The following is a 14,090-nucleotide window of genomic DNA, read 5'->3' as shown; positions in this document are numbered from 1 at the left end:
GGAGAGCCAGGTGACAGCATGGCCCCGCTAGGAGGAGAACCCTTAGTACATCTTTTTAAAAGTGGGCTTGACTTTTACAGTAATGAAGAATGCCTTTAAGATACTGTAAAGTTCTTTTTCAAAAGATTTATTTATGTATTTTAGGTATATGAGTGAGTGTTCTACTTGCATGTATGCCTGCACGCCAGAAGAGGGCACCAGATCTCATTACAGATGGTTGTGAGCCACCGTGTGGTTACTGGGAATTGAACTCAGAACCTCTGGAGGAGCAGCCAGCTCTTAACCTCTGAGCCATCTCTCTAGCCTCCCTGTGGCATTCTTAACTGTGGGCTTTAATGTCTGTTCAAACTTTGAAGTGGTTGAACTGATAACTCTGCTGGTACATCTGTAAGAGTAATGTGATACCATTAACTCATGACCTTCAGAATTCTACCTGATTGCGTGCATCTCCGATTTGCAATCAACGGAAAGCTATTTACAGCTAGTTAGTTTGGTCTTTCTGGCCTGAGTACACTTGTTTCCTTCAAGAGATTCATAATTCATAAGAGTTGATTTTAGAATATTTATCTAAACTGTTTTCTTTACCTTTAACCGCCGGCTTTGGGAGATTTAGAGGGAAGAATAGTTGTTTCCTATAGACCATGAAATTGTATAGCTGGACTTTGTTTAGAAACGAACTTTTCCAGAAGTTAATCTATCCCACTTTAAACCACTAGAAATTACAGAGCAAACAAACAAACTCATTTCTAGCCCAGAAATAATTTATCAGTTAATAAAGATGAGGAATGTTTTGTTTGTTTAGCAGTTTTTGTCATCCATGAAGGTTTTATAGACTACTTACTGTTAGTCATCTAAATATCTTAAGTCCAGCTGTGGTCACCCAAAGCTGCTTTGAAAATCTGCTAGGCATCTCTACCACCACAGTCCTCCCCCAGCCAGTTAATCAATAGTATTAGATAATGATGCTTAAGGTATACTGCTGCTAGATCAGCCCAGGCTGGTGTGGAGAGCTGGTCCTCAGCCATGCTGGCAGTGATAGGTTCCTGGGAGCCTCTTGGTGTCCCAAGGACCAAACTAGAAGATTATGCTCAAGGCAGCCTTCACAGGGAAGCCTAGTCCTATCTCCCACTCACTGGCCTGTGCCCATGGTTTTCACATGCTGCTCTTGCAAGACAGTGCTGGATATACACAAATCAAGATTCTTCAAAGGTGATAGGCTGAAATACAAATACCACATCCCCTCATGATACAAAGAACATAACCCTTTAAATTTAGAATACAAGATTTAAATCTCAGTTTGGCCAGCATTTAGCTATATGACCTCAGGGACTTGCACACGTCTTATGCTGGGGCTCATACTCACCTTGCAAGTTTATTTGGGAGACCAACAGCAGTCTTAACTGTGCTTCACCACAGAGTCATTCCAGTTGTGAGTTCTGAATAAATGAGTGCTGTGTGTCCCCATGTTCAAGTTCCAGGGCCACATGGTCTTTGTCTAGCAGCCTATATGAGCACTATGAACAAAGACCGTGGAAGTCCCCAGGCCTTGGACTGGTCCAACCTGGCACTTACCAGTTATTATACAGCAGCTCTGTTTGAAATGTCCACTTGTTTTCTTTGTGATCTACATCATTTCATTGGGTAACAGTGAGATCTTCACATTTTGGAGGGGTTTCATAAAGGAACTGTAAATAAATGTCAGCACAGATGTGCATTGCCGGGGTTAGAGTGGCAAGCTAAGATATGGTGCTGTTTGTGCTGTGGAAACCATTTGTTTTCTCCCAACAGCTTTGAAGAGTCCGGCAGCATTCCATGAGCAGATAAAAAGCCTGGAGCGAGCCAGAGTAAGTAATTTCACTTTTTAAAAAATCTTTATTTCTCAGTTGTATCCTAGGCACCAATATTCCTAAATATATTGATTTAGAATGCACACATTCTCTCCAAGAAGTGCAGTGTAGATAGCATGCACTCTGGGGTAGTTTGATTTTTAGGTGTATAGAAAGTGGATGACAAGAAGTGCGGTGTAGATAGCACAAACTGTGAGGTATGGAAAGTAGGTGATAACTCAGTTTGTTCTTTTAAAATCAGCTCTACCAAAAGAGATGGCTCAGTCAGTAGAGCGTTTGCCACAAAGCTGAGTTTAAACTCTGCCCCCATATAAAGCAAGTCTGGGCCTGGCAACTCACACCTATAATGATCCCAGCACTGAGACTGAAGCAAGAAGATCCTTTGTGCTTGCTGACCAGTGTAGGGACATAGCCCCACCCATTGGGGGCGTGTTCGCCTCGGGCTAATGTTTACGGATAAATCTGCCGGGCGTGAGCCCAGCAGCCCCTTTTCTTTTGCTCCGCTTTTCCGGTGCACCGCGGGAACCTGTGGTCCTATAAGTCTATTTCCTTATTAAAGCTGTATATATCTATATAATCTGTCTACATTCATTTGCGCCACCACAGACCAGCAAGGCTTACCAACTGGGTGAGCTCACCTGACATCAGCCTCTGTCCTCTACATGGATATGCTCACACGTGTGCACATGTACATGCATTTTCCCAACATTCTCATGCACGCTCTCATGCCCCATACTCTACATGCATACGCTCACACGTGTGCACATGTGCATGTATTTTCCCAACATTCTCATGCACGCTCTCATGCCCCATACTCTACATGGATATGCTCACATGTGTGCACATGTGCGTGCATTGCCCCCACACACATACCCATAAGATAAAAAACAAAACAAAACAGTAACTACCCTAGGGTTTCTGTTGCTGTGAAGAGATACCATGACCATGGCAACTGTTACAAAGGAAAACATTTAACTGGGGTGGCATATAGTCCAGAGGTTCAGTCCATTATCACCATGCTGGGACGTGTTGGTGTACAGGCAGACATGGTGTTGGAGAAGGAACTGAGAGTCCTACATCTTGATCCATAAGTAGCAGGAAGTATACTATGTCACTGGGAGTAGCTAGAGCTAAGAAGACCTCAAAGCCTACCCCCACAGTGACAAACTTCCTCCAACAAGGCCACACCTACTCTGACAAAGCCACACCTCATAAAAGTGCTATTCCCTTTAGGGGGCCATTTTCTTTCATACCACCATAGTAACTGAAGATAAATTGAAAATAGACACCTGACATCAGCCTCTGTCCTCTTCATGCACATGCTCACACATGCACTGCCTCCACACTATGTGCACATGCTCATACGTATAATGTATTATCCCCCTACATGTACATGCTTTACCCCAACACTCTACATGACATACACATAGAGATGTCTTAACCCCCCCATGTGCACATGCTCACACATGTACATGCTAATTACCCCACACACACTCTACATGGACATGCCCGCACATGTACACATGTGCATATATTACTCCCATACATACCCATAAAGAAACAAAATAAAAGTAACTAGTTCATTTGTTTTCAGGACTGTGCTGACTGGCTTCTTATTAACTTGACATAAGCTAGAATCATCTGAGAAGAGGGATCAACTGAGAAAGTGTCCCCACCAAACCGAAAAACCTGTAGGGCATTTTCTTGACTGATAACTGATATAGGCAGGCTGGACTGCTGGTCCTTGGTTTTATAAGAAAGCAGGCTAGGGCAAAAACAGAGTCACGGACAGACTAGGCAAGTGCCTCTGCTGTTTATTAGCCCTGCAGAAAGACATGGAAGCCATGTGCTTCTGAAGGTCCTTGGCTTATTTCCCTGTGGATCTGTGTCACTGTTCATTTGCCGAAGGATTGAGAACACAGCTAAATAAAGAACATGCTACACTCAACTGCGTTCTTGAAAGTGGTTCTTTTGTGGGCGTATGTCACATACGTGCTCGTGCCATTGTGTCCATTGTTTCTGTGTGCCAGGGGAAGGGGTCTGTTAACGCAGTAGGAGAATAAGAGTGTCACAGGAGTTTCTTATCGCTGTCCAGAATGCAGTGAAAGCTCCTGGACCTATCGTTTGCGTGTTGAGTGCGGTTTTAGAGAATGTGCTAAGAACGCAAATAAAATATATTATTATTTTTAAGAATTTTAGTATCTAAATAAATTTCTACTTTTCTAAGTATTAGTTTCATACAAAGGGATTAAATATTATGTTTATTTAAAGCTCATCTTAAAATTTTGAGCTTTTCTCAGTTTCACTGTAAAGCTCTGTAAAGTAGTTATTTTATACTAATACACGTCAAACCCCTGGACGATACTGAAGGCTACATTGAAGTCTTGTGCTAGATAATAGTTCTCCTAAGCACTGATTTCTGGTTACTCTCTCAAAGACACAACACAAAAAGGGGTTTTAATTTATTTTTGAAGAAAATCTAAAACTACAATAAATCATGAACAACATTTTTTTTAAAGACTGAAAACTTTCTGAAGCACAAGATCCGGAGCCGCCCAGATCGCTCTGAGCTGGTCAGGATGCACATCTTAGAAGGTAAGGTTTGTGGAAGAGTGAGGTGTCCACCATTTCTGTTTGTTCCCATCTTAGTAACTTTTTACCCCACAAGCAGACATCCTTTAAATTGGATAGCACTGTGAAGACTCAAAACTTGACACCTGGGGTCTCATTGATATTTACCCAAAATGATGCCCTCACATGTCCCTACTCCTTTGTGTTGTTACTTCATTCTGTAATGGTCTTGTCCTGACCATTACTAATCGCCTCTGAATGATGTAGTCTTAGCCCTTCAGAATACATGGCTCACATGGATACCCTTCTTTCCAGGAAAGCCATTTTGAAAGGCAGCATCTTCATCAGAAATTTCCAGAGTTCTATTTCTCCCATCATTCTGCTTCTGTGACTGATGTACTAAGCAAGAGCAAGGGCTTGATCCTTTGAACATCTCTTGTGTTAAGCTTTAAGGAGAATCTAGACACATTGCAGATATTTAGAGACAGTGTGGGGCAGAAAGAGCCTGTGTTCCCCAGGCCTGGTGACAGAATTAGCATGATCCACTTGTAGAGCTCTGGGGCACATGTGTCTTTATGCTGTGTCTCCCTGGTACCTAGTCCATTGTTCTAGACAGACCTGCCCTCCTGGTGTAGGCAGATGGTGCTAGTTCCCATTTCCAGCTTCAGTTCATGATCATTCAACCCTGGGGTCTCTGTGTCGCATAGACAGGTAGCTGCCCGCTCTGAGAGAAACAATCTACCACACACTCTGAGCAGTCACTCTCTCCTTGCAGAGTGTAACCCTGTTAAAGTAGTTCAGTTCAGTTACTTGGCCTGATAGGTGCCATGGTTAAAGCTTACACTTGGTCTTGGCAGAAACATTTGCAGAGCCATCTCTGCAGGCCACGCAGATGAAGCTGAAGAGAGCTCGACTGGCAGACGACCTGAACGAGAAGATCGCTCAAAGGCCTGGACCCATGGAGCTGGTGGAGAAAAACATTCTTCCTGTGGACTCGAGTGTCAAGGAAGCAATTATAGGCAAGAGTAACAGTTTCTGTCTTTCACAGGAGTTTTAAATAAAACGGATTTGATTAAAATGCAAGGGCATTATTTTCTTGGTTAACTAGAAGCTGATAAACATCTATTTTGTTGAACTGTTTTGTTATAGATTAGAAAATGGCCTCTGCTGCCAGTAGCATGGATTTCCATTTTATGTCAGAGTGACTTCTGATACCATTATCACACATCTAAGATAAATTACTGTATTGTACCATTTCATTTCTACTGTTTAATATTGTTAGGCTGTTCACTTTGTCTATCTAGGAAGGTAATAAGCTTTACAGGCAAGGAGAATGGCCCATGGATTTCCTGCACTCTAGCATCTGTCTGCCTCATCTGCTCTTACACTTGGCTTGTGCTGCTCATGCTGTTCTTGTTCCTTGAACCCAGGCCCGTGCATGGGCGGCACACTCTAACACACAGCGGATGGCCAGGGTCACTGATGTGTTCTTTTTTTCTGGCATAGTTATAGCAGGAAAACAAATGAATAATGATACTCATTCAGCACAGTTTTGTTGTTGTTTTGGGGGATTTTTGGTTTTGCTTGTTTTATACTAACTGAAAAACTAACTAGTTCAGCTCTCGTACTCCTGAGGACTTCGTACTGAGCTAGTGTGAGTTTAAAGCTTAGGCAGTTTGTAATTACAGAATTCTGAAACATGAAGTCAACTCTGATTCCAAACATTGGGGAAGATAGCGTCCAAGGTAAGGAGGGTGTGAGTGTAGGTGTGCTGTCCCTGAAATGGAAGCTAGCATGCAGACTGCCATAACACTCTCACTTCCCCTTCCGCTTCCTCTGTTTTTCACATTTGGGTTCCGGGTTGGGGGTTTAAAGGAATAAGGTCCAAGCATCTCTTAAATATGACTCTGTGAGCGGGCACGCCGTGCTGCTTCTGTTTTAAAGAACAGACTTGTGCCCTGCATCCTGGATCGCCCTCTTGCTCCGGTGTTCTCCGTTGTCATTGAGAAGCCTCCCCTCCCGGCCAGGCTGCAGAGTGGTGCTGGTGCTCTGACCTCATGGCCTGCTGGTACCGAGCCCTGAGCTCCATCCCCAGCACCACAGGAACAAAAGCAACAACAGAGCACTCCTGCCCTTCCCACGGCTGCTAGCTAGACCCGAAATCTTTGATCTGGCTAGAAAAACATCAAACCCCAAAGAGTACATGACAGACAACTGTGGTTCCTGCTAGAACAGCCTCCAGTTCTGTAGCAATGTGGCTTCTGTCTGGGAAGAGCCATGCTTTAAAGCAGCTTCTAAAACTCCCCTTTCTCAGTCAGCCTTGGGGTTCTCTCTGCAGGGGTGGTGAAGGAGGACTATCCCCACATGCACAGGGAGTTCTCATTTGATGAAGACAGCAGCGATGCCTTGTCTCCAGACCAGCCGGCAAGCCAGGAGTCTCAGGGCTCAGCAGCATCCCCCAGTGAGCCAAAAGTCAGTGCCTCACCACCTCCTGGGACTGTGAACACTCCGGCCCAGGTAAGACCTTCCTAACATTCTTGCAAGTCTGTGTCAATACAATATTTTCACCAGAAGAAAAATCTGAAATTACTGATGCTTCCTGCCTGTGAGTCAGACACTATAAAAGTGCACAACTGGTTCTCACTTAATAGTTCTAATGTACACACGCACACACACACACACACACACACACACACACACACTAGTCTAGCTTTTGGGGCTCAATAAAGTCTCAATTAAGCTTTCCGAATGACTTGAAAATCTGTAGATGTTTGGTGTTAGTTTGAATGTATCTGTGAGCTCTAAAGAGTAGCAGTATGTGTCACTGTGGGGTAGACCTTGCGGGCTCCTATGCTCCAGCTACACCTAGTGTCACAGTTCACCGTGCTGCCTGCGAATCAAGATGTGGAACTCTCAGCTCCTTCTCCAGCACCGTCTGCCTGCACACTGCCATGTCCCACCATGACAAAATAAACTAAACGTCTGAAACTGTAAGCTACCCAATTAAATGTTTCCATCATAAAAATTGCTGTGGTCATGGTGTCTCTTCACAGCGATAGAAGCCCAGGGCGGATGGCGTGGGCAGTGATGGTCCAGATCTTCTGTCCAGGCTCCCACCGTTGCTGAGACAGGACCTGAAAGGAAACTGAAGTTTCCTTGTTTTGTTTTTACTGTTTGTTGTTCTTTTTTTCAAGACCTGACTGTCTAGAAAATTATTCTGTAGACCAGGTGGGCCTTGAACTCAGAGATCTACCTGCTTCTGCCTCCCGAGTGCTGGGATTTCAGGCATGTGCCACCACCGCCCGGCCAAAACTGAGGGTTAAGAAGTGTGACACACTGAGTTCTGAGCAGATGGAGAGAAGGGAGGCCTGCCCCTACTGTGTTCTCACAACTTGCTTCACCCTGGCTTAAGCTTTAAAAGTAGGCCTAGGAAGAATGCCAAGTGTGTAAGTAAATAAATTTTAGAAAAGAGTTTTTCTTAGTCATCTGAGTTACTTTTCTGCTCGTGTCTGAGTAGGTCAAGCTGTAAGACAGGCATTCACATGGCTGTAGCTTTGGTAACAGGATTGTCACCTCCACCCCCTAGTAACAGCTACTTGGGGCTGTGATAGTTGATCCTTATTATCAGGTTGACTAGATTTGGAATCAGGTTGGAGATACAAGCAAGAAAGCATCTGCTAAGGGTGTTTCCCAGAGCTGTGTAGCTGAAGAGAGGACGCGCAGGGTGGTACCGCCCCATGGATGGGTCCCACTGGATAAATCAGAAGGAAGCCAGGTGTTAATTGGTTCTGCCACCAGATATACACAAGTAGCCTCCCACTGCTGTGCCTTCTCCACCATGATGGGCTGTCTCTAAAGACTGTGAGCCAGAATACCCCTTCCTCCTCAGCTCCTAGGCAGGTATCTGGTCACAGCAACAAGGAAAGCAAGGACCGTAGAGGCTCTCCCTGCTGGAGAGGTTACCATTCTCTCAGTCACACCCAGACCCTTTCTTTGCTCATGAAAGTTGGTCCCTCTCCAGGCTGATGTGAGAAACTTTAACCAGAGGCAGTCCTGCCAGCCTGGCACTGTGACGCCAGTGGAGGGAAACGGCAATGGCAATGTCTGTCGGAGAATAAGGACAGATTGCTTACTGCCAGAGCAGTGCGCACGAGCCTCAGCCTGCTTCCTGCACGGAGGCACTGAGCCTCGCCCGCCGTCGGGGTGGCTGCAGCACTGGGCACCTGCTCCACAGCCAAGGATGGCTCCGCTGAGTGTCGCCTCCCAGGCGGTGTCTAGCCTCTGTGAGTAAGGAGCTCGTGGTTCTCACGCTGGTGCTCGTGTGTCTGCACGAGCCTGGCAGCTGAGAACAGGAAGCCCTCAGTAGTGCTGTAGTAACCTTGTCAGGGTCTGTTCTGTTGTCAGCTTTTAAATTAAGTACAGAAGCAAGCCTTATGTCAGTAAAGTCTCAGATTTTCTCATCTTCTAGAATTGATAACTTTTATTTTGACAATTTTTGAACTTTATTGTATTTTCCCAGGTTTCTTTTTGTGGTTTTTTTAAGACAGTGTTTCTCTGTGTGTAGCTGGAACTTGCTCTGTAGACCAGTCTGGCCTCAAACTCAACAGAGATCTGCCTGTATCTGCCTCCACACCCAGCTTTTCCAGGTTTCAGGTTTCTTACTTCTCTTTCTTTCTTTTTTTCTTTTTTTTTTTTTTTTTTTTTTTTTTTTGGTTCCCTTTCTCATGACTGTGAGCAAAGACCTGACAGGAGCAACTTAAGGAGAAAGGGTCTGTTTTGACTTGTAGTGTGTCAGGGAGGCATGGCAACAGGAGAACTGTCTCTTCACATTGCGCCTGCAGTCAGGAAAAGAGTGACTAGGAAGCAGGCCAGCTCAAGGATGACCCCCCAGTGACCACTTCCTCCAGTAAGTCTCCACCTCTTAAAGGTTCCACAACCTTCCAGAGACCTCCACCTACTCAGGACTAAGCATGGGGATCATGAAGGGTATTTCACATTTAAACGCATATGTAAAATCTATTACTATTTACCTACCTAAATATAATTACTCTTCCATTTCCTTCAAGGGAAAGGACTTAACATATTGCTCCTCACCAGATACCAAGTTCTGAGACTACAAGATAGGCATTCATTTTATAGAAACACAGAATAAACAAGCCCAACACACAACACATATTTACTGATTTAATGAATGAGACACTTTAGGAGATTGTTAAGGTCCCCAAAGGCCTGTGTACGTGCAGGGCTGCCAGCTGCTGGGCTTGAGAGCTGAGTGGATCATGAAGGCACAGAGTTCACCAGTCTTTAAATCATTCAGAAGTTCCTAGCCAAATGGGCTATTAGGAGGTGAGGCCTGGCGGGAGAAAGAGTCTGTCTGTCCCCAGCCTCTCCGCCCTCCTTTCCTCACCGTGGTTCTCCCCTGTCATGGGCCTGAAAGCAGCATAGTCACTGAAACCACAGATTAACAGTGAAAACTGAACACAGAGACCCCCCTAGGTAATTTTCAGCTTTAGAACTCATTCCATCCTTAAAGAGGACACACTGCAAATGGAGTGCAGCTTGTTTAATGCTTAAGCCGCTCATGAGCAGTGGGAAACTAGAAAATCATGGTTTTACATGTGGTGCAAGGGTTACTGTCCCTTTTGTCTGCAGACTTTTCTCTCGGGATTTTTTTAGCCCTCTATCTAATTAACCACCTCTTACTTTAAAACACCATGCTGGCCAACGTATGAGCATGATTGCTAGCCTTCTGTGAATTCCCAAAGCCTAGTGTTTCAAGAAGGAGCTGTTAACCAACAGCTCCGCTAAGCTGTTTGCCATGTCCACTCTTCCACTCTCTCCCCTGCTTCCAAGTTACCACGGTAGCAGGCCATCTCCTCCATACACATCTACCAGGACGGTCTCGTGTCAAAGTAACAGGACCTGTGAAACCATCAACTGAGTAAACCTTTTCCCTTAACTAAAGTGATTGTCTCAGGCAGTTTGTCATAGTAATAGTGTAAGTGCTCCAACTCAGATGGAAAGGCATCCTGGCAATTAGTAGCCAAGAAATACCACAAAGTCACACCGGTGACACAACAAAACTCACACAAAAGGTTTATTGGGAGTGGGAAAAAAACTGGAAAATGGCTGACTCTGCTTGGGTAAGAAACAGCAAAGAACTGAGCAAAAGGCAAGGTTTATATAGTTTCTTGTGGGGAGGCTGGAACTTTTGTGAAGCTTTCCAGGGTGGGGATTGAATGGGTTTCAAGTCTATTTGTAGGGTGGAGGCTTCATCCGGCTGTTAGGGCAGTTAGAGTGTTCTCTGAGTGCAACCTGGCAGTTGAAGGTCCTCAGGGGAGGGGCATAGGCACTCATATGCCTTGAGGGGCTTAGAAATAGCAAATTAACTAGTTCAATAATAATATATAGGCAAATATTGCAACCTTGATTTATAACTTCTATTTTTATACAGAATTTTTAAAATTATAAATCTGTGGTAATAACTGGTTTATAACAATTTGTGCTCTCGCTAGTACAGAAGAGAGCTGGGGATGAGTACACACCCTTTGTTTTCACACTCAAGAAACCAAAATGGAAGGACTGGTGCCTTCAGGTCTGGGAGGCCATAAAGGAACATCTCCAATGTGACTGGAGCTGGTCTTAATTACATACTTGTCACAGTAACCAAAGACAATGCATTAAAACCTTATACAAAAGAGAGAAGGAAGTCAGGACAGCACTACAAAAAAGTCGGCCGACAGACGTGTAAGCATTGCAGCTCTGATGGAAAGGATCCTGGCCTTTAGGAGCCAAGGAGCAACACAAAGTCACCGTAAAGCAGAGCCACTTACAGCCCTGCTCCAGGGAAAGGTTTCTGCAGTGCAACACCTGTGCTCCGGCAGGGGAGAGTTTCCCCAGCAAAGTTCTTACCGTTTTTCTCTTCTCCACTGTGGCGCCGAGAAATGGGAAAAGTTGTTACTTCCCTGCTCCGCTACATTCCTCCAAAAGAAGGTCTCACCCAAACCTCATCCAAGAGATTTATAGGGAGGGAAGAATCCAGGAGGGCAGCTGCCTCTGCCAGGGTGGAAAAAGACAGCTCCCAACTGAGCAGGTACAGGGCTTATATAGGACTTCTCAGGGACAGAGTTTTTCCAGGGTGATTTTCAGAGTGGGAATTGGTCAGATTTCAATCCCTGAGTTTCAACAAGCTCAGAGATTGGCTGCATTTCATGCTCAGAGATTGGCTCATTTCATGCTCAGCGATTAGCTCATTTCATGCTCGGAGATTGGCTGATTTTGCGCTCAGAGATTTGACTGGTATTTGTACTGATTTGGTCAGGAACAGTGTGTGTTTCTTTGGCTGGCCCTTTTACCCTACTACATGGAGTTCATGGAAGACTTCTCTTAAGAAATCAACATGATCTCAAACAGTTCACAGATTCAGTACAAGCCCTAGAAAACAGTGATTACTACTTAAATAACCTGGTAAGTGGTCCTGAAAACCAAAACCATCTTAAATTTAAAAGAATATAATGGACCAGCCTGGTCTACAAGAGCTAGTTCCAGGACAGGCTCCAAAACCACAGAGAAACCCTGTTTTGAAAAAAAAAAAAAAAAAAAAAAGAATATAATGTTGTCAGCCTCACCTTTTTTAAAAGTTAATAACTAGATTGTTTTCTTTGACAGTTTCATACATGCACATGATATATTGATTTTAAAATTTACCATGAAGCCATCAAAATCAAAATAATTGGTGCTAGCATAAAAATAAACACACAGACAAGTGGAATCTACCAGAGCCACTGAAATAAAAGCCTAGAAAACAGTGTCCTCACGTATATGACAATGTGTTCCATTGTTCCATGACAGAGACACCAAGATCACTTAGTGCAGGGAATACAGTGTTACTAAGGAAACCATCTATACATATTTGAGAAAATAAGACTGTGTTTATCCTACACAGAATGAACTCACAACGAGAAAGACCTACATGTGAACTGTAACACTGGGGGAGACTTAGGAGACAGCACAGTAAAAATCATCTTGACCTTACATTGTCCCTGTTCTCCTGAGTGCAAGAACCAGGCAACAAGAGATAATTAGTACTCATCAAAATTAAAAAGTTTTGTACAATGAATCTTATCAGCAGAATGAAAAACCAACCCAAAGGATGAGAGAAAGTATGTGAAGGATTGTCTCTGGACATTCATAAATAAACAACACTTTTTGAAAATAGGTACAAAACTTGATTATTTCTCCAAAGAATACATATGTGCTGGCTAGTTTCATGTCAGCCTGACACAAACTACAGTCATCTGAGAGGAGGAGCCTCAGTTGAGAAATGTCTCCATAAGATTGGGCTGTAGTCAAACCTGTAGGGCATTTTCTTAATTAGTGACTTACCAGGGAGGGCCCAGCCATTGTGGGTGGTGCCATCCCTGGGCTGGTGGTCCTGGGTTCTATAAGAAAGCAGACTGAGCGAGCCGTGATGAGCAGCCAGTGAGCAGCGTCCTCCAAGGCCTCTGCATCAGCTCCCTGTTTGAGGTTCTGTCCTGACTTTGTTCAGTGGTAAATAGCATAGAAGTGTAAGCTAATTAACCCTTCCCTCCCCAGCTCGCTTTGATCATAATGTTTCATCCCAGCAGTAGTAACCCTAATACAATACACAAGTGCCCAATAAGATATGATCTCTGGGATTTCAAAACCGTGTTTATAGACAATGGAAATTGTTGCGGGAGGTCCTTCCGCTCCACCAGCCAATAGCCGCTGAGATACCAGCCCATTGGGGCGTGGTCTCTTTCCCTTTAAAAAAGCGGCTACTTCCTTCCTCGCTCTCTTTACTTCCTGCTCCGGTTCCGGCGACTAGACTTCTTCCTAATTGCGCAGAGGGCTGTTGTCTGGGACGGTGATCTGTAAGTTTATTCCCCTTTAAATAAATACCACCCTATTAATCACAATTCCAAACTGGTGCAGGATTGTTTATGACTTACGCCTTCATCTGGCGCCCAACGTGGGGCTCGAACCCACGACCCTGAGATTAAGAGTCTCATGCTCTACCGACTGAGCTAGCCGGGCGACCAGGGAGCTGGGCTGTGGGAAGAGGCCCACAGCTCCTTCAACAGGAAATAAATGCATCACAATGTACCTAGCATAAGAAATCAATAAACATAAATTCAAACCAGAAGCTGCTCTAACATACTCAGAAAGCACCAGATTCTGGCAAGTATGTGGAGAAGCTGCAATTCTTGTCCATTGTTACTGTAGTGACATAATGTAGTTACATAGTCACTGTAGAAAATGGTGTCTTACAAATACAGTTTTACTAGGCCGGTGCCATGGCAGAAGTGAGAAAAGGCATTTGCCATTGAGTCCCTGTAATCTGCTAGCGATTGGGAGCTGTCTCCAAAATGTTCCTCCGTCCTTCACCAGCATGCACACGCAGAAACTAAGTGAATAATGTTTAAGACAGAGCTTGACCAGTGTCCCAGCAGTTCTGTTTCTGGATGAATGAGTTGAAAGCAGGAAGTGGGCTGTCGTGGTACGCACCCAGCATCCAGTACTTCACAAGCTGACACAGCAGGGTTGTTCTGGAGCCTAGGCTGTATAGTAAGTCCCTATCTTTAAATCGGTCAAACAAACAAACAAAAGGTTGAAACAAAGAATTAGAACATATATATTTTCTATAACACA

The 14,090-nt window shown here is 44.4% G+C and overlaps 1 protein-coding gene and 1 non-coding gene across 8 annotated transcripts in view; one reads left to right on the top strand and one right to left on the bottom strand.

Moving 5' to 3' along the window:
• The window catches only part of Mrtfb (myocardin related transcription factor B), a 156,649-nt gene that overhangs the window by 109,975 nt on the left and 32,584 nt on the right, over window positions 1–14,090 (top strand). For all 7 annotated transcript variants that reach the window (XM_057773796.1, XM_057773797.1, XM_057773801.1 and 4 more), the window contains 4 exons: window positions 1,789–1,844; window positions 4,367–4,442; window positions 5,276–5,437; window positions 6,757–6,935. In XM_057773796.1, coding sequence (XP_057629779.1) covers window positions 1,789–1,844; window positions 4,367–4,442; window positions 5,276–5,437; window positions 6,757–6,935 — 473 coding nt within the window. The remainder of the gene's footprint in view (window positions 1–1,788; window positions 1,845–4,366; window positions 4,443–5,275; window positions 5,438–6,756; window positions 6,936–14,090) is intronic.
• On the bottom strand, window positions 13,403–13,475 carry Trnak-cuu (transfer RNA lysine (anticodon CUU)). Its single transcript has one exon. It is a non-coding gene; the product is annotated as a tRNA-Lys (tRNA).

This window comes from Chionomys nivalis, chromosome 7, assembly GCF_950005125.1.
Source record: "Chionomys nivalis chromosome 7, mChiNiv1.1, whole genome shotgun sequence".
NCBI lineage: Eukaryota > Metazoa > Chordata > Mammalia > Rodentia > Cricetidae > Chionomys > Chionomys nivalis.
This window is presented reverse-complemented; position numbering and strand designations above follow the sequence as displayed.